A 24,239-nucleotide genomic window follows, 5' to 3' on the forward strand; every position below is an offset into this window, starting at 1 on the left:
GCTACAATGTTTTCCACCAGCTGCATATCAGCCCTGCATCAGAGATACTCCTTTGAGATCAGTCTGAGGCTACAGCAGGGACACGTCTTGTGAGGTTAGGAAGGAAACAAGAGGCCTATGACTGACTGTATCTCTATTTTATGATAGTAATCTTCCTCCTCTGGGGCCTTGTGACCTTTTCTTTATTTGTTTCATTGTAGGATCTTTGAGTATATGACATCGTAGAAGAAACAGGCGAGTTCTTATGAAGGAATCCCTAGCTATGCTTTTAAAAAGTTTTTGATTTACTTACATAATTTTTGCATGAGCCCTGGTACTGGTCACCAAAGCCATGAAAAGTTCTTTATCCACCCTGGGAATGTCATCACAAAATATGGCTTCCCCCGTGGCATGTTTAAGACCTGACAGGTGCATGATGGGGCGTCCAACTGGATCTCGAAGAGGTTGGTGAGAATCCACTTTCTGTAGAGGAAGACAAGGGTTGCTCTAAAAACCTTATATCTCCACAAGTGGCCTGGCCAATCACAGGCACTCCTGATTCAGGACTGAGCAACTGGGTGGTACTCTCAGGCAAAGAGCACTGGATCAGGTCAGATGACTAGTGTGACAACTTAGTGTTGTAACTAGACTGGAGAATTGTCATTCAGTTATGTGGCAATGCCATAGGCAGGCCAGCCTTTGGCAAAATAGTGAAATAGGTAAAGGGGCACTCCACCTTCTCCTTTTGTGGTGCCATCATTTTAGACGGTCTCCCTGTTCTGCTTGCTCACAGGTCTAGTGATCCACCTGTCCACATTTAAAGAATCAAGATAAGGCCTATAGGGATTTAGTTCCCAATGAGGGACCAAAATCCAAGTCAGAAGCCTGAGTATTGGCCCTCATGGCCTCTGGTAAAGGGTAGGGGATTGGTTATGGAGTCCCCCAGATCCAGATTACGATGTCCTGGCCACCCCTGGAAGTGGCACAAAGACATCAGCAGGAGTATAAGGAGACAGAGAAAGATTTAAGAGTTTATTCTGGAGCTGTTCTCAGGGAAGAGGTGTGTGTGTGTGTGTGTGTGTGTGTGTGTGTGTGTGTGTGTAGGGGTAGGGGAGGGACTGTGCTTCAGTAAAAATGGATAATTGTTAAATTGTCCTTCCAGAAGAGTGAGTTCAGTTACCTGAAGGGCTCTTGTTTGCTGATTGGTGATTAAACTTTTGCAATCAGGGCCAGAGGTTGAACCTTCTGCTCAGCTGCACTTCTGAGTAAATATGAAACAAATGCCCAAAGAACATCTCTTTGAAAAGACTATAATTATAGTCTGTAGATCAGTCAACCTTAAGTACATCTAGTGGCAGCTTAGGCCTGAGCTTGGATTCCAGAGTCACCCTGACTTGGACGTAGGAACCACTGGAAAGTCAAAACTCAAAATCACAACTCTGAAAAACTTGCTCATTTTGTGCAATTCCAGCTTATCTTTTCCTGTTTAGGTTTCTGTGAAATGAGACTCACGGACCTGGTATGTTTGGACTCCCTGGGGTATTGTGACTGGGAAATCTTCCAGAGCACTTAGGAACCCATCTGAAATTTCCGGATAACGACTGCTGCCCTGCGATGATTCAGCACAATGAAAAGAGGCTGGTTAGTCTAGATTAAGTTGGGTTTGGGTTTATGTGAGAGTAACTTGACAAATGTTACTCTCACATAACCAAAGTCCACAGTGAGCCCCAGGGTTTCGCTTTTTATGACCCCCACACCCTTGTCCTTTCCCACATAATAAGGACCTGGCCTGACTGGTTTGAATCTGTTTCCCTGTCACCTGGAGGGAGAGGCCAGCTGGTGAGCTGGGGCAGAGGCTATGGGTGGTGGGGAGAAAATGTTGGACAGGATAAGCCATTCCAGAATAAGCTGTTGTCTACAAAAAAGGCCCAAGTCCTGATTGCTTTTCTGGGACAACAGCAGAATAGGGAAAGTTGCTCCGTGCATCAGTGAAACATGTCAAGTGTCTTGACTCAGAAATTAAATAGCAGGTCTTCATCTGAGTCATTGAAATACAGATGTTTTAGAACAGTGGGCTGTTGGGGTAAGGGTGGCTGGAACAGAGTACAGGGTTGGGAGAGAGTTGTAATCATGGGAAAAAGTTGTAATTATGGTCAGGGGATGGGAAGGAGAAGGAGGAGGAGAAGAGAAAGGATACTTTGCTTAATTCATTCTAGAAAAAGAAAAGTAAAAATTTTCCCCAGAATTTTACAATCAGAAAATCTAGAAAGCTACTTAAATATTAGTATAATAGTATACAATATACATCAATTTTGGTCTTTTTTTTTAATTTGCAGAAATTTAATCTGATCGTGGGCATCAGGAACAGATCAGTTTTGGTCTTTTTGAAAAATAACATTTTATTTTACATTTTATGTTGCATTCACAATTCTAGAATAAGCAAAATGAATATATAGCGCCACAAAGCAGATCAGTGACTGCCTGGGCTGGGTTGGGCTGGTGGAATTAACATTCTATGTTTAGTTTGAGGTGGTGGCTATGTAGGTATACACATTGCCAAAATTCACTGAATTTAAACAATGAATTTTATTGGAGGTAAATTATATATCAACCAAGTATTTTAATTTTAATTTTATTTTATTTGGGGCACTCAACCACTAAGCCACATTCCCAGCCCTATTTTGTATTTTACTTAGAGGCAGGGTCTCACTGAGTTGTTTAGCACCTTGCTTTTGCTGAGGCTGGCTTTGAACTCTTGATCCTCCTGCTTCAGCCTCCTGAGCCACTGGGATTACAGGCATGTGCTGCCATGCCTGGCCAATCAAATTTATTTTAAAAGAAAAAAGCTGTATGCTGCTGGAGAAAGGAAGCACCAGATATCTGAGTGCTATGGGAACACGGTGAACTGTGGCCTGAAGATAGTTTGGTACCCTGAGCCTCATGTAGCACTTTGGGGCTGAATCCCAGGAACAGGATGGGCCCAGAACCAGGTGACAGGTTGTAGCATAGACTGCCCACAAGACAGTGAACAAAAGCAGTAGGGAAGCTGGGGGTGTATGGCTGCAAGGAGCTAATAAGAGCCAGATGTCATGTATTGAAGTCTGTCCTTCCAAATTTATAAGTTGGAGTCCTAATCCCCAGTATCTCAGAATTTGACCTTATCCAAACAAGGTAAAGTCTGTGTACTGTAGAGGTCATCAAGTTAAAATGAGATCATGAGGATGGGTCCTGGTCTAATATGGTTGCTGTCCTTATCAGTAGGGGAAAATTTGGCACAGACATGTAGACAGAAGGTCTTGTGAAGGCAGATTAGAGATGTTCCCCTACAAGCTAAACAAACCCCAGAGATTGCAGCCACTGCCAGAAGCTAGGCAAGAGAACAGAGACAACTCTCACAGTCCTCAGAAGGAACCAACCCTGCTGATAACTTGACCAAGGACTAAGCCTCCAGATTGGTGAGATAATAAATGTCTGTTGTTTAAGCCACCCACCCAGTCTGTGGTGCTTTGTTACAGGATGGCTAGCAAAATACATTAGAGCACTTACAGGCACAGAGAACTGTTTTACTAGGATCTTCAGTTCCTTCAAAACCTTTAGGTAGAACTTGAAGAGGAAGCTGACTACTAGAGTCCTCTTGAACTCCACCTTGCCACCCGGAGCTGAGCCTGGGAGGGAGACTTCATCCAGAACCAACCTGCAAGCCTCGTCCAGCATCAGCTCATTCCAGTGCCTGGTAGCACAGAGGTAGGAAGGAGACAGTTAAAGGGCAGTCTTTATTGCATGGCATATGCTAGATACCAGAAGGTGGCATTTTAGAGATCCCAGAATTTCCTTTTTAGAGTTGTAAGGAAACTTAGATATCACCTTATCCAACCTCTATGGAAAATTGAGGCCTAGGGAGGCTGCTTCAATTGGCCCAACTATCATGACAGGGTGAGTAAGGGACCTGTTCCATTGCAACACAAATCAAGAAAGTTCCAGAGCTAGAAGATAGAAGAACTAAACAGACTAAACTAAACAAGTACTAAACAGACCATTTAGGCCAGTCCCATTAAGAACCAAACAGGATTCAGAACTGGATACTGTCTTTGCTGAGGAAGAAATTGCGTGTGCCACATTGTAGAAGTGTGAGGTGCTGCTTGGACACTGCTGTGGCTTGCTGAATGTTGATTTGCATAAGACAATGACAGCCAGACCGGGAATAATTGCCTGCTGGCTGAACTTGGGCCTGGGCTATTTTTGTTGTGTCCCTTACCCAAAGAGTGGCATCCAATTAATCCAAGTTAAGTAAGGTTTAATTTATTCAGCAAAAATACAGAAGGAGCAAGCAGTGATTTTATAAGTAGGAGTTTCCATCTTTCCAGAGTTTTATCAACACTTGCCAATGCCAAATTTCCACTTGTTTTTTCAATGTTAAGTTTCACCCTTAAGGTGCAGGGCTCATTGCTTACCTGCCGAGGAGCTGCTGGCAGGATTTATGTGCACTGACTGTAGCAGTCCCTACACCTCCGTAGGCAATGCTCAGGTCCTCAATGGTATCTGTGCCTTCTTTGAACAGGACTTGCATGCCAGCATTGACATCGGGCAAGGCATTTTGCAGGCACTGAGCCTGACGGAAGGCGAACACAAATTCCCACTGTGGAGACAAAAATCAATTCGGGTTATCGGATAAGTCAGAACGAAGAGCATGGTTTCTGCTTCTTGGTGCCTCTACTAAATCATTTAGAATCACTCAAAAAGGACACAGACAACACTTAGCACAATTGGAGGACAACCGGGCTGACTTCTTGTTCGAGGTGAGAATGTCCTTCCCAAGACCTATCTCAGACACCTCAAGGATCAGGAGTCTCTGTGCACTTTCCCTTTGAGCCTGGGATGGCTCTACACAGAATGCTGCAGAAACTTGCATCAGGGACATGAACTTGTGCTGGATCTGCAGGAGCTCCTCCCTCTAGGCTTCAGATGCCTTTGTCTCCCAGGAGGACAGAGAAGCCCTAAGAATACTGGGGCTTGTAACATTCAAAGAGACACAACTCGGTTTTTTTTTTTTTGGTAGGGAAAAAAATCACTTTTTCATTTGGCAAAACTCAAAGGGGAGCTGAGTGGAGCTTTCCAGCTGTGGACTAGGGAACCCTATATCAGGAGCAGGGGCAGGGGATGATGGTTGCCCAGTGGACCCCTTGGTGCCATGACCGCTGGTGTGCCCAGGTGAAGCCAATGAAGACAGCCTGTGCCCAGCAGGGCTTCTCCATCTGTGCTGGTCCAATGGTGCTCATGTTTGAGTCTGCCTGTTTTTCTCTTCCAAAAGCTTCTAAAACTGAGTTGCCTCCTGATTTTATTTTTATTTAATTTTTTTTTCTGTGCTAAGATTGAACCCAGAGTCTTGAACATTCTAGGCTCTACCACTGAGCTATATCCCCAGCCCTGTCTCCTGGTTTTAGATTGCTATGAGTCTGTGTGTGTGTGTGTGTGTGTGTGTGTGTGTGTGTGTGTGTCTTGTACCCTTCTCTCTGGAAAGACTCTCCTCTTGGATTTAGGTACAGCTTTGGGGACAGGGAAAGGAACAGAGAGTGAGGGCAGGGATCACCTCCACAGCCACCTATGTGGCCCCATCAACTCCAAGGGTCCTGTGCTAGCAAACATTTGGGGATCTTCATTCTTCTACGAACTGTTGGGGTTGGCAAGGGTGAGGAATGCGGAGGCTGAGCTCTGGACTCCATTTCCTTGTGGGTCAGGTAGAGAAGCTCCTTTCCACAGCCTTGACCCCTGGGAACGCAGGGGCATGGAAGCCTGACCCAGGTCCTCAGCCAGGCTGCACCCAACAGCTGAAACAACCTCAAATCCACACCCTGGAGCTATTGGCTCCAGGCTGTCCGAGGGCCGTGGTGCTGAACCAATCCACAGTGGGACAGGAGCCAGGTTTTCAGGACAGAGTTATTTTCCTTCCATTTGTTTTCAGATTTCCAAAGATGACTGGAGTCCATTATGAAAAGGGAAAAACAACTTAAAAACAGCAGTGGGAATTCTTACCTTTCGAGAGTGAGGGATATACACAGATTCCAAAATCTCCTCTGGCTTAAGGCCTGCGCTTGCCAATCCAGCAAGAAAGTGTTCGTTGAGAGGAATCTGCCGTGTACCTTCTGTGGAAGAAAATGATATTTTTTGCACAGTCACAGCCAGAAAAGCAAGATTATTCTGCACTTTTAAATGTTGGCAGCGAGCACAGAAGATCCCCTTTCTCTTCACAGAGCGAGGCAGAGGTCTGAGTCTATGGCACATCACCAGGGTCCCATTCCCTTTGAGCACTGAGGTCACCTGTGCCGCAGGCCTACCAGGCACATGGTCTGGTCTTTCAGCAGGGGCTGGCTAAATAGAACCCGCCACAGCTTAGGATAGGGGCATAGACCTAACTGAAGCAGATACAGGGCTGTTTCCATTATTAACAGACTTCAGATCATTGGTTTTGCTTTTTGTTCTTGCTGCTGTTGGCTCCAGAGACAGATACCTAAAACTCTGAAGAAAAATGAGCAGAGTGTAAAACCTCCTTCCAGCTCAGCTGTCACCTTTTGGTGATCAGAGTCATGCCCTCTGGCTTGGAAATCTGGCTTATGGCACTGAAGGATGTGCTGAGAAGGGGTCAAAATTGCAGCCCAGGAGGGACACGGGTTCCATTCCTGGCACCATTAGTGTTATGTGGGTTGGAAGGCAGGTGTATTGAGAGAGACAGGGAACACCGTGAGAGCCCCTGTTGATCTCTGCCCACCTGCCGTGCTTCTGGTTCAGTGGGCTGATCTGATACCTTCCCTGGAGCAGGGCCTACCACCCCTGAGGCAGAGACAGTTTTGGTTGAGCTAGGAAAGCAGAGGCCATAAGCTGAAGACAACAATGAACACCCAGGTAGAAGAACAGTTAGTACCACTGTAGGAGAAGGCCCTGGATGGTAACTGGGCTGCCCCAGAGTCTTGGCTTCTCTCTTATCTTTGGGGGTTGAGCTGGGTCATCTCAGACCATAGACCTGGGGCACTCAGAAAAAAGTCTGGCTTTGGTCAACAGGGTATACCCTACCTCTCCTTCCTCACTGCAGGCCTCAAAGACAAATGGGGTGATGTGGGGATGAATGCTTGTCTTTAGTCCTCAAGCTTCTCCTCATCGCATCTGAATTCCCAGCAGTGAGGGGTAGAACCATGTTGGCCAGCAGTAACCTCAGGGAGGCATGTCATGCCTGGGTGGGCATACACTGGAAGTCCACATGGGCAGAGGTTGTGACTACTCCTCTATGCCTGGGGCACTGTCAGCACCAAGGAGGTGCCAGCTAGTCAGTGGCCCACTGGGTGAGTGGGAGGGACAGAGGGAGTGAGTGAGTATTGACAGGTTGTAGGTGAGGGAAGCAGAAGGGGAGTTCGAGAGCTGGAGGCCCTGTGGGAAAGGCAGAATGGCCTAGGGAAGAGAGGGTGCATACTCAGTGGGAAATCAGACAGACTAGGAGTGACACCTACCATGGTCAGAAAGCATGTCCCCTCCAAAACTCACATAGTCCATGAAATTTAATTATCGTTATAAGGATATTAAGAGATGTGACCCTTGGACTGTAGGTATAGCAGTGACAGAGCACTTACACTGTATGCACAGACCCTATGTCTGATCCCAAGTGCCACCAAAAAAATAAAAAAAAAAAGCCAAAAAATCAACTCCTCCCCAAAAACAGGAAATGTGACCCTTAAAAGATGATCAGGCCATGTTCTCTCTGATACGCAGATGCTAACACACAATAAATGGGGTGGGAGCATGAATAGAAATACTTTGGATTAGACAAAGGGGAATGAAGGGAAGGGAGGGGGAAAGACAGTAGAATGAATCGAACATATTTTTCCTATGTTCATATGTGAATACATAACCAGTGTAACACTACATCATGTACAATCACAAGAATGGGAAATGACACTCCATGTATGTATGATATGTCAAAATGCACTCTACTGTCATGTATAACTAACAAGAACAACAACAACAACAAAAATGATCGGGCCTGTAGGCTCCACATTCGTGGGTGGGATTGGTGGTAAAATGAGCTCGGCTCCTTTTTACTCTCTTTTGCCTTTCTATCTTCTACCACGGGAAAATGCAGCAAGAAGGCCCCTCCCAGGTGTCAGCAACTTAATGTTGGAGACTGGGTTCTCAGTCTTCAGAACTGTGAGAAATATGTTTCTGTTCTTTGTAAATTACTCAGTCTCAGTATTTTGTTATAGCTGCACAAATGGACTGAGACCACATCCCATCTTTCCTGCTGGGAGGTGTATTGTTCAGAGATGGGATGTGTCAAGTGTGCAACACAGCCAGGCCTGGAGATAGCCTCCAGTCAAGGGGGTGTTAGAATCCTTGGGGCAGCCAGAGGCAGTGTGAGTGCACAGGGCACCTGGGGAACTGGGATGGGGGTTTAGCAGGGAGCTTCCCCCAGGAACTGTTCCTCTCAGCCAGCAATTAGACTCAATCACTGCTTTCCCCCTCGCCCCAGGGACCCATGATGTCCTTGAAACATCTGCTGTGTTTCCTCATCAGACTCGTGGATTCTTACACAGCACCTGAGGGGGAAGAGTGTAATGTGGGGAGCCTCAGACTGGGGGCTGGTGGAGGAGGACCGTGAGGAGGAGGAAGCAAGGAGTGGTCCCCTGGGCACAGGCAGGGTGCTCACTGCAACCTTACTCTCACCCCAGCCTTACACGCCACCCCTGGTGCTTGCTGGCCAAGCACAAATAAGTGAGCTAACACCCAGGCTAAGTGTGGGTGTGGTCCTGGACTGTGTGTGCACACATGTTGTGTGGGGGGTCAGAAGGAAGCTCCAGCTGCCCCTCACATCAGTGTGCCGTCCCCCATGAGCTGTTCTCCCCATGGAGAATTGACAGCCAGGAACCTGGGCCTTGACTAAAAGTAATTCCCTAAAAAAATTCATGAAAAATACACTAAATCTCTAGGTGGTGTGCAGAGTGTTCAGGGGTCGCTTACCTTCTGATAGCAGATTGAGAGTGGCATTGCCCACAGCAAGAATTGGATTCAGGTCCGAATAGCAATGCCGGCTTATAATATGACCCCCTAAGGACTAAGAAGAGAAAGTTACAGTTGCGTCAGTCTCTCTCAATTCTTCCACCCCATGGCTCCTGCTTATGGTCCTCTCAGTGGCTCTGAAGGGGTGAAGGGGCATCTTGGGCAGTTTGGACCTTTCCTTCCTTGCAGAGGGACTCAGCTCAGGGTGTCAGGGAGGCCCCCCCACTCTGACTCCTTTGGATGGGAAGAGGAAGTGAGGATAACTGACCCTTCCTCAGCACTGGGCATGTTTCACATGTCTACTGACATGCCTACTCACACAATAATCCTTATAACCCAGCGGGATGGAGGCTGTTATCCCTACTTTACTGGTGAAGACACTAGGGCACAGAGAAATCCTGAAACTTGACCCAGGTCCCCAGCTAGGACATGGCAACCCTGGGATTCGAACCCAAGCAGTTTGGCTTGGTGGCCAACTCTGACAGTGCAAGTAGCTGAGGCACAGCCATAGAGCTGCCAGCCTGCCTCCATACTCAGGATCTCATCCTCATGCTCATGAGCTCTGGAATAACCAGTCTTCATGTGGACCACATTAGGGGGGCAGGGGAACCCACACTGTGGACAGGATTGTCCCTTGGTTCTGCTTGGGAGACCTTACTCAGATCTGATGGAGCCTGTAGCACCTCAGAACTGGGGAGGAAAATGACCGCTCAGCCAATACAGTGCTCTCCTCCCTGCACTGTGACGGGATCCACAAGGAACTCCCAGTTGTCCCATGGTCTGAGCTAGAACATAGGTGAGGGCAGGGTATCCCTTGCCAACCTACTCCTCTATGAACACCTTCATCCTCAAGATTTTTTCCCCCCCTGAGCTGAAATATGCCTTTCTGGACTCTCAACTATGGGCTGTATTTCTACCCTTTGTGATCTATGGAATAGCACATCTGTCCCCAGTGATTTATAAATATTGGAAGGTATCTCTCATGCTCCCTTTGTCTACCCCCATCCCTTTTTGTTATGTTTCCACCCTCTCTTGCTACCATCTCTAGGGGGTCTAGTCAGAGTTCCTGACTGGGGACAGAACTCTTTAGAATCACTTGAGAGCTTTTTCAAAGGAAATGTGCCCTCCCCTGATTCCCCATACCCCAAGGATAATAACACCATCTAGGGTATGCAGCAGAGAGAGCATGTATATTTTGAAAACCTAACCATTTTTCTTTTCCATTCTTCTGATCAATATTCTCCACTTGTGGTTTGCATATTCCAGAGAAGACTATCCTCCTTGGTGCTTCTATTAATGCAACCTGAGAATAAGTTAGGTTCTTTGACAGGCTTGCCATTGAAAGTAACAAAATCATGACATGCTTTTTCTCATCTGTTAAATTTGACTTATAGCTCATTTCTGGATATTTTATTAAATAATACTTGTTAATTTTAAATATTGATTTACTTACTAATCTGCCGAGACCTTTTGGCATACTGATTCTGCCAACACGTATTCTGACATTTCAGTGAGGTTTAGAAAGAGGCGAGGTGTGCTCAGTGATTGAAAGCAGGGAACATACCGCCATATTCCGGATTTGCTGGCCTGCCAGACTCCGCAGGTGCTTCAGAAGGGCCCGGTATGTCTGAGTTTTCTCCTCTGGGAGTTCAGAGATGCTCTCAGCCAAGATGTCCTTCACCTGGGCCAGGCTGCAGGCAGCACCAATGGTTAGTCCTGGAAAATGAATTGGTTTTGTGTGACATGGAAGAAGCAATAGAATTGTAATCCTGGTACCAGGGTCTTAGCATTCGGCCATTACAGCTGGCTCCATGGAGGGTCAGCGGGAACTCAAAAAGGGCACCAACATTCACTCCCACATCAATTGAATTGGAGTCTCTGGGCATGGGGATTTTTTTTTGGAGGGTAAGGGTTACTGGGGATTGAATTTAGGGGCACTTGACCACTGAGCCACATCCCCAGCCCTATTTTGTATTTTATTTAGAGACAGGGTCTCACTGAATAGCTTAGTGCCTCTCTTTTTGCTGACGCTGGCTTTGGCAATCCTCCTGCCTCAGCTTCCTGAGCTGCTGGGATTACAGGCATGTGCTACCATGCCTGAATGGGCATGGGGATTTTTAAAAGGCTCCCTAGGTGACCTCCAGTGCAACCAGGGCTGGGAAACCCTGGATCACACCCTTTTCTTGACAGATATGAGGAAATAGAGGTTAGAGAGAAGGGATGCCAGAGACGACACTCAGCAGTAGATCCTACGAGAACTTTCCATGACTCCCTTCTAACAGATCATGGTGAAGCTGTGCAAGTTGCTGTGTGATTAAGAGGTACATCTAATGGCATTAACACTGGCAAAGGTTGCAGAATGGAGGAGCCCTTGCTCAATGGCCATGGCCATTTGCTGGGCATTTACCAAAAGCAGGGCTTACATTGGAGATAGGCATCTTCTGTAGCTCAGAAGCATCTCTCAAGAGCCTGAGAGCCATTCTCAGGAATGTAACTATCAAAAGGATAGGACCTCTGCCTCCAAGACTCCATGGGGGAACAAAGCCTTAATATGGATAATTACCAGCCAACAAACTCAGCTGGCCGAGTCTCTTTCACACTAACCAACCCATTGTGTGTTTTCCTCCTTTGACTCCAAGTCCCTGTGCTCCTCTCCTAGTTATTGGCTTTAGTTAGCTTTAAAACTCACACAGTGGAGTTCTATGTTGAGCCTCTCCTTGCCTTGCTTATAGATAACACCTCTGACATATGGGTCCTGATGACAATGGGTCCTGGTGACAATGGTTGCTGGGGCTCCTTTTCAGGGACCTTCAGGCTGCTTTTGTTGAAACCACAAAAGCTTCACTTGGGTCTGTGTAGGTGCCCAATGAGTGACCTGTTGATCTCAGAAGGCTGGAAGCTCCACCCTCAGATCATGCTAATGCTGCCATTTTCTGAACACACAGCTCATGAGGAACCATGAGGTTTGACTATGCATGTGGGGACCACTGATCACTTCACCTCCAATCACCTCTCCCCACACCTTAAATCACCCTGCTTCTTTATCTCATTATATCTTTAAACCTGTCCTCAGGGAGGTGAATTGGAAACTTGAGTCTCCCATGACATGCTTGGTTGCCTTGTGAGTAAGCTCTAAGACTTTTGAAAAACTCATTATAATAGTGATTGGCATACTGTGTATGTATGTGTGTGGGGGAGTGTTGGGGGGACAGGCAAAATGGGCCTGGCTCTATGACATTCAATTCCCAAGGTCATTGTCTAAAATCAATGATGCTTTGACTTCAGATTTTGTCCCTCTACAGGTACCTGATGCTCAAAATCTTTGATAATGAGCTCTGTGAGAGGCACCAGCGAGGCCCCATGAACACAGCTTAAGCAAACAGCTGCCCTAGGCTTTAGGTTGGGTGGTGTTGGGTGTGGAGAAGGTGGGGCTCCCTGGGGAGGGGACAGGGAAGCAATGGGACAGCATCCAACAGAACTGAATGGGCTACTTGCTAACTGTCCAGGAAGTAATTCAATATTTGATAACTGTTGCCACAGGATTGGTAGGATATTAGTTCCAAACTGCAGGGTTTCTCTTCATTTGGGATAAGGGACTCAAATCAAGGCTCATTATATGCATATCTGAATATTCAACAAAAAAATCTCCTACTATGTGTAATGATAGCATACCAATAAAAAAAGAAAATCTGATATATATATAGAAGCGGTCACCCAAGCCTTCAGGAGATGACTTAGCCAACCTTTTTAAAATGAATCCTTCATTCCCCTGGGATTTGCAGCATGAAACCCTAGACATCACTGGTGGGGTTGACATCACTGGCAGGATTGGGAAGTATTAATCTGTTTTTGTCAGGTTTCAGGTTGGGCTTGGATTTTTATCTTGATTAATCTTTGGGTACATCTCAACCTTCCACACAGCTCTGTTTTACCAATATTAAAAATGTCCTGGGCACGCTCTTTCCTCTACCTCTGCCAGCATCTACCCACAGCACCCCCATTGCCTCACTAATCTGAGCTAATGCAATCAATTAGGGAGACCACCAGCTGCTCCTTAATATCCTTATTCTAAGTGATTCTTGCCTAAAAGTAGCTGAATTATCCCTCCTCCCTGGAATGTCTCAGCCTGGGGTCTCTGCCCTCTTCCTGCTTCTGCATCTCATGAAAGGCAGTCTCATGGATCTGTTCCCACCCAGACACATCAGTGATGGTCTGTGTCTCCTTGTCACCACAGGTTCTGCTGGGGGCTGATTTTTAACTTCTGCAAAAACCCTGGCCTTATCTTTGCAGGATCTCAGGAAAACTATGTTTGCTTCCAGTCATATAATTCCGTCTCCTCAAAGAGAAGACTTGAGCTTTCTTAGTATGGAAACAAACATGCAAAAGGTTTTGTTGGTGTTATTAAGGTCCGAGGCTTCATGCAGACCAGCATCACCACCTCTATTTTGACATAAGTAGAAATTGGCAGTCCAGCCTCAGGAGGAAGTGAAAGTCCATCTGTCTGTCCTATCTTCAGAATTCTAAAAATATTTTAAGCTCAGTTTGAGGCCAGATCATCCATTTGAGGGCTTTTGCTTGGCTGTCTCCACTGCCGACATGGCCGCAGCTCTGTGGGAGAGGCTCTCCTGTTCTCTATAGTTGTGTTTATATTTGACTCCCTCTCTAGTCACAGAACCTAGCTTGCATTCTAATGGAGTTGAACAGGGCTTAGTCTTTGATTCTCAGAAAGGGGGCTTCACTTGAACTCCACCCATCTCAGAGTCCATGGGCCTGTGCAGTGGTTTCTTGGAGCACTTAATAGATGAAAGATTTTCAGGGGGAAGAAAAGGACACTGAGCCAGACGTGTCTTGTATATAGATGAAAATTAAAAAATTGAATAAATATTTAAGTTAAAATAACAACAGTAACATAAATTTATTTCCTGAGGGGGGCTGTGGGAGCACATCCGGCTCCAGTTTACTCCAGAATATCTTTCATTCTTCCTGGGTCATAAGAAAAGTTTGAGAAGCATGGAAATGTTCCTAGACGCCACTAGAGGGCACTCATGCTCTTTGTTGGCTTAGATTTCAGACTGGCTCAACTTCAACCTGAGACCAAACTGAGCAGTCAAAATAAATGGTCATTAAACAGGTGGTGGGGTGGGCTTGGGAGAGATAATCTGGGGACCACAGACTATCTTTATTTTTGCATCTCTTTCTACATCTATAAAATTAAGGGTTTGGATTATACTGGGGATTTTGAGTTGTAGTCCAGAGGCCCTCTTGGAACAGATTTGGGGGACTTTGGATAGGAAGGGATGGGGGAAAGTCTTCCCCTTTCTTTAAGCAGAGTGGCCTATTTCATTTACTTGTATTATTTAAGACTTGAGTATAGGGTCACAGTATTAAAGAGAAGTTTGAAAGCAGGAGAGCTAAATAATTCCTAGATGATCCAGGGCCTCCTGCCTTAACCTTCTGCTTGGACTTACTGTCTATACCCCCATCCACTCATTCTTTCATTCCTTTCCTTCTGCTCACACCAGCAATGTTACCTGAATTGTCCAAAGACTGAAGCTGGGCAAAACCCAAGAAGGGGTCCTTTCTTTTGGAAATGGATGGGGTCAGGCCAGGGAAGAACAGGCTTGCTGGTCCAGAGACCAGAGAGACCAGAGAGAGAGGATTCCTGGACAGCAGGTTCAGCTGTGGTGGCCCCCTCCCCTGCTCACGACTGGTCCCCACCAACACAGGGCGAGCTAGAGTCATTCCTAATTAAAGCTTCCAGCTCTGTCAACCTTCCTGTTGCCCAGGTTAAGAAGGTCATTATTCTACTGCATTCCATTTACATTCAAGTTCCTGACCCACTCATACATTTATATTTTCCATTAATTCATTTATCAGCTATTGACTGAGCATTTATATACATGCACAGGACTAGTAGTTCCAGAGGATGAAGAAAAGTGTAAAATAAGTTTTTTTTTTTTTTTTTTTGTGTGTGTGTTCTAAAGGGTTTGTTGTGCATCTTGAATGTGAATCTTATATGCTTTCTTCCTACTTTGCAGGTCCCTCCTCCTCTGATAGAGAGCGCCACACTAGTGGAACACTTAGGGGTGTGGTAAGTGACTAGGGGTGCTTGCCTGTAGAGTTTTCTTTGTCCCACTTGGTCTTTTGCCACTGTTCCCTCAAAATGAGTAGCAAGAGAATGCCAGACAATCTTTCTCCAATTTTTCCCCTGCATTCACCCCCTTTCCATTTGTTTTTTCTTACTATCTCCATCAAAGTGATACTGTAAATTTTTTGTCTCTGAGACCATGGAATTTTGTAGGTAAGACTCCTGTAGTGAGCGCAAGATCTTGAATGACATTCAGATACCTCATATTCCCTGCAAAGCTTTTGACAGTCAAGTGCATCGATGGAGATGTACTATCACAGTACAGAAACAAAGAGGTAGAAATAGGCCAGACAATACAACCGGATGAGGAGGCTCTGAATTACTTGGCAGGTGTAAGCTTAGTACAGGAACCATTTCATTGACATCTACTAAGAAGAACGGGCACTTACCATCACTTGTTTTCATCACTACACTCAGCTCAGAAATTCTAGCAGGAGAAAGGAGAATTGGGTGGAAGTGTCCTTCAGATTTCATTGCAGGTCCTGAGGGGTGAATATATTTTAGAGGCAGGAAAGAAAAAAATATATATATATTTTTTGCATTGAAATAGTCTCACAAAAGATATGAATTTTAAAAATTGACAATAAATATGTATAGAAGTGAAGGCAATGACCATGCATCCTTGCCAAGTAAATTTACAGATGCTCTCCCAATATATGCATTTATTTATTTAGATACTCACTACATGTATATAAAAATAGAAAATAAAAAGGGTGGGAAATTCTTATAACATTCTTGTACATAAGTACCAGGAGACATAAATGAGAATATTTGTAATAGCACAAGTTGGAAAACAGCTGGAACTATTTCAACAGATGTCCTTCAGTAATAGAATGGAGGGGCAAATTGTTCCATGTTCATACAATAGAATACAGCACAGCTACATGCAACAATAGGGGTGAATTTTAGGTCAAGAACATTGAATGAATAAAGCAAATTGCAAAAGAATAATAGTGTTGGGCTATTGGTGTGAAGTTTGGAAATATGCAAAACTAAATGACATTGTTTACAGATTCAAATATGCATGGTAAAATCATAAAAACAAGGAAAATATTGACCGACATGCCATGTAGACAAAGGACTGCCTTCAAGAAGGGAAGGAAAGGAAGGAATGTGGTTAGGCACATGGGAGCCTTCAAGTTCTTGGTAAATTCAAATTCTTAACGATGGGTGTGGGTGGTCCCTGGGTGTACAATGTATTGTTAATATATTCATGAATATTTTAATAAAATTGTACAATGTCTACTCAACATTTAACAAAAACAAAGCAAGATTGGATAAAGAAGAGTAAAATGGAGTTTTACTCAGGCATAAAGAAGAATGAAATTATGTCATTGGCTGGTCAATGGATGGAATTGGAGAACATCATGCTGAGTGAAATAAACCAGACTCAGAAAGTCAAGGGTTGAATGTTTTCTTTCCCATGCAGAAGGTAGAGAGAAGTAAGGAACAAAAAAGGGGGGATCTGGGGCTGGGTGGTGGCTCCGTGGTAGAGCACTTGCTCAGCATGTGTGAGGCACTGGGCTCCATTCTTAGCACCACATAGAAATAAATAAAATAAAGGTCCATTGACAACTAAAAAATATTTTTTAAAAAAGGAGGGATCTGAAAACAGAAGGGAGAACAGTGGAATGGAGGAAGGGGGATGAGGGGGAGGGAGAAGGGATGGGAGAGGGGAGGAACAGCAGAATGAAAATTAACCAAACTATGTCATGTGCAGGTAAGAACATATCACACTGATTTTACTCTTATGTATAACTGTATTGCACCCATTAAAAATAGACTGAAATTAAAAACTAAAAATATAATGCAATAATAGCACAAAGACTGGGGGGAGAGGAATTGAAAATATATAATTGTAAGGTTCTTACATTGTTATTTACATGAGGTGAAATAATATTATTTGAAGGTAGGCTTAATAAAAGATGTTTAAAAAAGGATAGATAAATTAAATGATTTTTTAAAACCCTGCTATTTCTTACACCCTCCCTCATGGAATCGCCTTGTATACTATCAGGGCATGTGTACCTCCAACTTTGGAGACCACTGGTTTTATTATACAGAATAAGATTTTTTATTCCTAAAACACGAAGTAAGAACAGAGTAATAGACCAGCAGGTTCAGCTCAGTCCTGATGGTGGGATGAGACCCACTGCAGCCACTCACCCAGTGAGGTATTGCCCAGGACCAGAGGGGCTTCTGGGTGTTTCGATTTCAGCTCCAGGAGATCCTGGAGGGTCCCGGGGGAGATCCAGGTAACTCGCTCTCCATAGAAGGTCAGGGTTCCCTTTTCTGGGTTCTCGGCCATCCTCTAAGGGCAAATGCAACTGTGTGTGCTTGTGTGCACACCAGTCCTCCTGGGTTATAACAAGGATCCAGGTGGAATAGAAAGATTTTGGGGGTTCTGGGCTCCACTTGCCCAGAAAGATGCTCACTACACCTATTGGCTAAATTCAAATTCCTGTAATTAGATTTTTTTTGGGGGGGGGAGGGGAGGCAAGTGACAATATAAGCTGGTACCTGTCATTGACCACTCAGAGTAGATTAATTTAGCGTAATTCAGTCTTATGGTCTTAAAAATCACAACTACACCAATGCTTCTAAATTAACATCTTTATTTTGGACTTTGCCTCTGAAATCCAAACTCAATTCTGAATGAGCACTAATGTAACAAACCTCTCAAACTTAACCTGTCTCAAGCAGAGCTCCTGCCAGCCAATCCCTTTCTAAGCACCTGATAAGAACCCCCCCCCCCGCCCCAAAGGAAAAATAACCCATTTCTCTAAAGTTTTTCCCTTGCTGTAAATTGCTGTACTCTCTCAGCTGCCCAAAGCTCTGGGGTCAGCCTTGCTATTTCTCTCTCTCACACCCACATCACATCCATCAACAAGCTGGTTAGGTTTTCTTGCAAAATGATTCTGAATCCACTCATTTTTCACTGCTTCCTCTGGCAGCGTGTCCCAACCACCACCCCTCAAGAAGACATTAGTCCCTGCTGGGCTCTTTGCAGACTACTCTGAACACAGCAGCTGGGATGATCCCATTGCAACATCTGCAGGGGCATGTCCCTCCTCTGTCAGGCCTTCCTAATAGCTCCTTGTCTTTTGCAGAGTAAAAGCCAAGTGGCATTCAGTCCAGCAGAGGCTGCCCCTTGCTTACTTGACTCCAGCCCTGCCAGCCTCCACTCTGTCCCTTGACCAGGCCAGCTGTTCTCTCACCCTTGGGGACTTTGCACTTGCTGTTCCCACAGCCTGGATGGCTCTTGCCCCGCACATCTTTGTACATCTTTGGCTCCCTCACTTCCTCCCAGACTTTCTTCCTATGGTACCTTCTCGGAGAAGTCTTCTCTGGCAACTATCTGCATCCTATTCTTCTGTTTAATTTTATTTTTCTTACTGGTTGACACATTGTATTTCCTATCTATTGTTTTGCTTATTGTCTGTCTTTCTTACCAGACTGCAAGCTCTCTTGGGCGGAGCTTTTTGTTAGCTTGGTTTCCTGCTTCATGTCAGTACCTAGAACAGTGCTGGCATGTTGCTAAATAGACAAAGATTTTTGAATGAATGAATGAACACCTTCAGAAAAAGGTGTTTTACAGAATCAGACACAGAATGCTTGGGAATAAAGATTGTGTTTTGACAGAGGGGAGGGTAAGGAATAGGGGTGCTTTTAGGGGTCAACACACTGGAGTGGTCAGAAAAACCAAGTAGGATCTTACAATGCTTTATCACCTGGACAGTTGACAGGGACATATTCCAGATAACAATGATGAAAGCAATGGTGTAATCTTTTTTTAACAAAACCTCAGATGGGTCTTCAGGAAACATTCGGGGGGGGGGTTGGCTCAGGGGTGGTGATCTAGGGAGGGAACAGGCATCTCCATCCTATCAACCACTTCCACAATTTGACAGTGTCACGGGAAGGAAATGGGTGCATTTATAAAACTGAGTTCATAACCAGTTATATTTAAACAAGCACATAAAACACCCAACTCATCTTACCAAGAGTTCTGGGGGAAATATGAGCTCCTGGGTTGGGTCCAACGGCTGGAACTCCTCTTTCGCAAATAACTCTGTGCAAATCTTTATAAAAGGAAGAAGCAGATGGCCCTGTCAGCCCCACTCAATTGGCAACAGTGCTGTAGTTCTTTACAGGAATTAGGCAAGATTAACTAGTACTAATTCACCTATTCTCCTTATACAGGGAAATGGTTCAAACTAAATAACTTAAATAAGAATCTTGTAAGAGAGATACAGATTTTCCAGCAGCATGATATTAGAGAAAAGAGTATTCTATGAATTCCTCCAAAAAGTACTCTGGGAAATGCTAAGGCATTGAGTGAAAAATTATCAGACATTAAATAAGTTTGAGCAGTCCTCTACATTGTACCACTATCTTTTCCCAGGCCAAGTCAGGATTCAAAATGCTAAAAGCTCTGAGAAGTCCTGTATTTAGCATGCACATACACTCACTCACGGAGTCTGACTTTCATAATAATAGTTAATATTTATTGAGTGCTTTTTTCCTTCCTGTACTGGGGATTGAACCCAGGGCCTCATGCATGCTGGGCAAGTGCTTTACCACTGAGCTACATCCCCAACCCAAGTGTTTTTACATGTATTAATAATTTATTCAATTCTCATGATAATTGTATAAAGGAAATCAATGATCATCTCGATTTTACACTTAAGGAAACCAAAGCATAGTGAACCATCTCCTGAACTGTCATCCTGCCTGACTCAGAGCTGCTTTAGCTTTGGAAAACACTTGTTGCCAGAAAACATTCCTAAAGAAGTAAGGAAAATTGGGGAGAACCTTGGGATGCAGGGGTGGCAGCAGGTGCCATGGGGAGGGTACTTAGATGTGGGATGCATACAGGTCTAGTTGACTCTCAGCTCCTCTCTCTGACCTTTCCATTGGAAGGTACTTAACCTTTCTAAAGATTAAGGGGGAAGTAATGCTTATTTTGAAGGGTAATTGTGATGATTAGGTGAAACGGTCTGACATTTGTCCAACCCCCGTGCCCTTTTTTTTTTTATGTCTCTGAGGTCTCTGAGGTTTTTTATGTCTCTTTTTATGTCCCAGCTTCCAGGAGGAAAATTTTCCTTATAAAGGTTCTTTGTAGGGCAGCAGATTGAGGCATTATGGGCCAATATCAGAATGACTAGTTTTTATGTTAGATTAAATATGGGCGGTACTTGGAAGGTGATGATGGGGTGTATCTCTAAAACAGAAATGAGAGTATGCCTGAGAATGAAAATGTCAGATAAGCATAATGATTCAAGGCTGAGAAATGAAGAGTTCCCCTAAACAGGTTCTAGGCCAAGACTTGCCCAAACAGAAGATGTTAAGAGAGCTTAAAGAGGATTTGAGGTTGCAGGGCAGATATCTGGCCAGGTAGAATGGCTGCCTCCATGGAACAGGGGTCTTTCAGAACAGTACCTGTTAAGATGGTGCAACTGCTCTGTGTTCTTGCTTGGCACACAGCCTTTGCAATATAATTTGGTTTCCTATACAAGATTTCCTGTAGAAAAAGGACTTATGTGGTGGCTCCGGCTGTGGCTCAGTGGTAGAGAGCTTGCCTAGCATGTGTGAGGCACTGGGTTCGTTCCCCAGCACCACATAAAAGAACTAAACAACAATGGATGTGTAACTGATGTGATTCTGCAATCTGTGTATGGGGTGAAGGTGGGAGTTCATAACCCACTTGAATCAAAGTGTGGAATATGATATGTCAAGAAATTTGTAATGTTTTGAACAACCCACAATAAAAAATTAAAAAAAAATAATAATTAATAAAGTTAGTACAGTTTTAGATTTAAAAAAAAAAGAACTAAACAAAATAAAGGTATTGTGTCCATTTACAACTAAAAGTACTAAAAAAGAAAAAGAAAAAGAAAAAGGACTTGTGGTTCACTGATCTCAAGACCCAATTTATAATCGTGTTTTTCTTTATGAACAAATATTGGAGCACATTCCAGTTTAAATATCATATTCTTTTAAGTTTGGTTAATGTAAATCAGGTGGTCTCTAGAGACCAATCATTGCCCAAATTGAATTCTCAAGAAATTGAGATTGACTTTAGAAAGTATTAAGTGCACCAAAGTACTGATCCTCTGGGTAGTAGTCATGGAGGATGCAGCCCACATCCATTGGGAAACATCCTCTGTTCCATTGCACTTTCTTTCTTTTTTTTTTAAAGAGAGAGAGAGAGAGAGAGAGAGAGAGAGAGAGAGAGAGAGAGAATTTAAATTTTTTTTTTTTTTTTTTTTTAGTTTTCGGCCGACACAAAATCTTTGTTTGTATGTGATGCTGAGGATGGAACCCGGGCCACATGCATGCCAGGCAAGCACGCTACCGCTTGAGCCACATCCCCAGCCCCCATTGCACACTTTCTTTAGACCAATAAGTGACAGAGGCAAACATAGAGAAAAGGTAGGTTTGAAGGGCAGAGGTGGAGGAGGGGATAATAGGCACAGTGTTGGCTAAGACTTGCTCTGGACTCTCAGGTTTCCTTGTATAACAGGAGCCAATTCTCTATTTTATTCTGCATTTCAACTTCTCCAAGTAATTCCTTTGAGAACTTGGCAGTGGCTCCTTTTTGGAAATGAGTATCTCTTGAAGAAAAGCCAGAGGCTGGAATGTTTAGGGCTGGATGTCCTAGGCATGAGGGCCATTAACTTGCCACGTGACTTTGGAGGGCTCTCAGACTTCCTGAGGTTGCTGTGCCCTCTTTGAAGAGGAGGAGGCACAGTGACAGAGTACAGACTCCGTGTGAGCAGGGGCAGCTTCCAAAATCCATTCCCACCTGAAGATCCACCCTCAGGAGGGGTGGATTTTTTTTCTGTTGTGCACGTAGTTTTTCTTTTAGTCTTTTAGGCTTTGAGGGGAAAATCGGAGTCTTTGCTTCAGATGGCCACTTTACCCACTTCCAAATGCAAAGTGCCATGTTTGAGCATACACTTGGGACAGTTCTAAGTAAAGCAGAGAGTGACCATTGAAACTAGCAAGTCCAGTTTCAAAACTTGACCAGGCACTACTCACAGCCAGAGACCTAAACTAACAAAGACACTCACATCACTTTTCCTGTCCAGTGAGGAGGAGTGGTTTTCTCTCTGGTCCTTGCAGCATTTTCCTGTTCCTTTCTGATGACAGTCAGCTGACTCCTAAGAAGTAGGATGCCTTATATTAAACACTTTTTATTTTTTTTAAATAGGTAAGTATATATGTGTCCTGAAGGATTTGGCAGTTTTCACTTTTTAACACTGTTGGTAGTTTCTATTGGAACAGGGATAATCATAAGGCCTTTCTTCTTTTGCTGTATTTCTCTATTTATATAAGATGATATACATAGAATATATATATATATATATATATATATATATATATATATATATATAGTATATAAAAGATATATGCTAATATAAAATGACACAGAATATACCAAAGTATAAAAGAGACTATCATCACACTATTCTATTAATGATATTTGACATAAAATACATATACACTACATTTATATATTACATGTTTACATACTACATAGTATATGAACATTTTTGTACAGATTGTGTATATCTATGAATTTTTAAGATTAATTATTAGAAGTAAAATTAATTTATAAAATGTTTTTTGACATTAGCAATATACTCTATACAATATTCAACAACATTGTTCATTATAATCATATTTCATATAAGGTACTTAAGAAAAATTTGAAAGAAGCAAAAGAAGAAATCAGATCTCCCAGACATTTGGGCTATACATGGGTTGACTGGGAATGAGTTGATAATGAATTTTAAAGCAGGTTTTCATTTGAATCTCTTTCATTTCCAAACTTACCTCTACTATATTCTTCCTTTCTCCTAAGTGTCTATTAAAATACCTTTTCCCTGACACTTCAGCAGTTCTCTAACTCTGCCCAAGTGTCTGAAGCTGCCATCTTACTAATTCTGTTCAAGAAACTAAAATAGCTGGGCCAAGAAAGTAGAAAGCTTCCTTTTCTACTGAAATCTCTGAGAGCTGCCAGGATGGACCTTGAGTCAACAATAATGGAAAGAAGCCCGTGTTCCCTTGGCCCAGGAGATATCAACCTTTTACAATCCTTCTGGGGCTGGGTTGCTGTCGCCCATTAAAGTCCCATGGGACGTGTTAGCTGTAGGGTGAGTGTCTGACCACATTTTACCTTATCCCCAGAATCAGTTTGCCTGGAAAGGTGAATAACACCACATCCATAGGGAAAGGGCTTTCCTCTAACTTTCTTTCTTTGTATTTCACAAGAGCTTTTCCATTTACACCAGCAATTTGTTGGGTTCATGGCTATTCCCTATTTTACTTCTTGGCTTGTTAACTTTGGCTTCCCCAATGTGGTAATAGAAGTCTGGGACACACGGACATGGAACATCTGTTTGACTTTGTGGTTAAGTTGGACATACTTGCTGGTCCACCTCTAGGCCTATAGCCTGCTCCCTTGCTCTTTCAGCCCTGGCTCTGTTCTCCACTATGAGGGGCCTCACCCATGTGAACACTCCCACCGGAGTCTCCAAGTTCTGTCCACTCCCTTTGACCTAGGGTGCAGGGTGTAGATGCTGGCTGTTATGATCCACCCTTGAGTATATCAGGAAAGGGGCTTATATTGCCCTAAAAGTGGAGTCAAAACTATAATGGAGAATGACTTAGAAAAGGCGTGAAGATACAGGTAGGCATGTCACTTGGCCCCATTGACTCCTGAGAATTGCTGGAGAAAGATCAGAGGGGGGCCTTCTAAACTGTGGGGTCCCCTTTGCTTGGATCTAAGAACTTTGTTGCCCATATCCATTTTACCCTCAGTAGAGGGTCATCAGATGCATCTGTCTGGTATCCCTGTCAAATGCTAGTTCATAGTGTCAACAACATTATCAAAAACAGTAGTAACTATTTCTTAAACTTTACTCACTGCCAAGGAAGACTCACTTGATTTTCAGAATAGCCCATTGAAGTTCCCCCATTTTGTAGAGGAAGCTCCCTGTGCTGTTGCACTTGGAGTGAATTTTGGATTCCACTCTACTTATTCAACTTTTTTTTTCAATCTGTT

The 24,239-nt window shown here is 43.9% G+C and overlaps 1 protein-coding gene across 1 annotated transcript in view; it reads right to left on the reverse strand.

The window, feature by feature from the left end:
- The window catches only part of LOC114097888 (aldehyde oxidase 2), a 79,368-nt gene that overhangs the window by 46,558 nt on the left and 8,571 nt on the right, over positions 1-24,239 (reverse strand). The window contains exons 7-17 of the mRNA XM_071619368.1: positions 22,243-22,332; positions 19,168-19,248; positions 17,333-17,477; positions 15,556-15,648; positions 10,583-10,734; positions 8,980-9,073; positions 6,010-6,119; positions 4,431-4,615; positions 3,532-3,709; positions 1,496-1,588; positions 293-462 (exon numbers count right to left, since the gene is read on the reverse strand). Coding sequence (XP_071475469.1) covers positions 293-462; positions 1,496-1,588; positions 3,532-3,709; positions 4,431-4,615; positions 6,010-6,119; positions 8,980-9,073; positions 10,583-10,734; positions 15,556-15,648; positions 17,333-17,477; positions 19,168-19,248; positions 22,243-22,332 — 1,391 coding nt within the window. The remainder of the gene's footprint in view (positions 1-292; positions 463-1,495; positions 1,589-3,531; positions 3,710-4,430; positions 4,616-6,009; positions 6,120-8,979; positions 9,074-10,582; positions 10,735-15,555; positions 15,649-17,332; positions 17,478-19,167; positions 19,249-22,242; positions 22,333-24,239) is intronic.

The sequence above is a fragment of the Marmota flaviventris genome, chromosome 11 (assembly GCF_047511675.1).
Source record: "Marmota flaviventris isolate mMarFla1 chromosome 11, mMarFla1.hap1, whole genome shotgun sequence".
NCBI classification, from domain to species: Eukaryota; Metazoa; Chordata; class Mammalia; order Rodentia; family Sciuridae; genus Marmota; species Marmota flaviventris.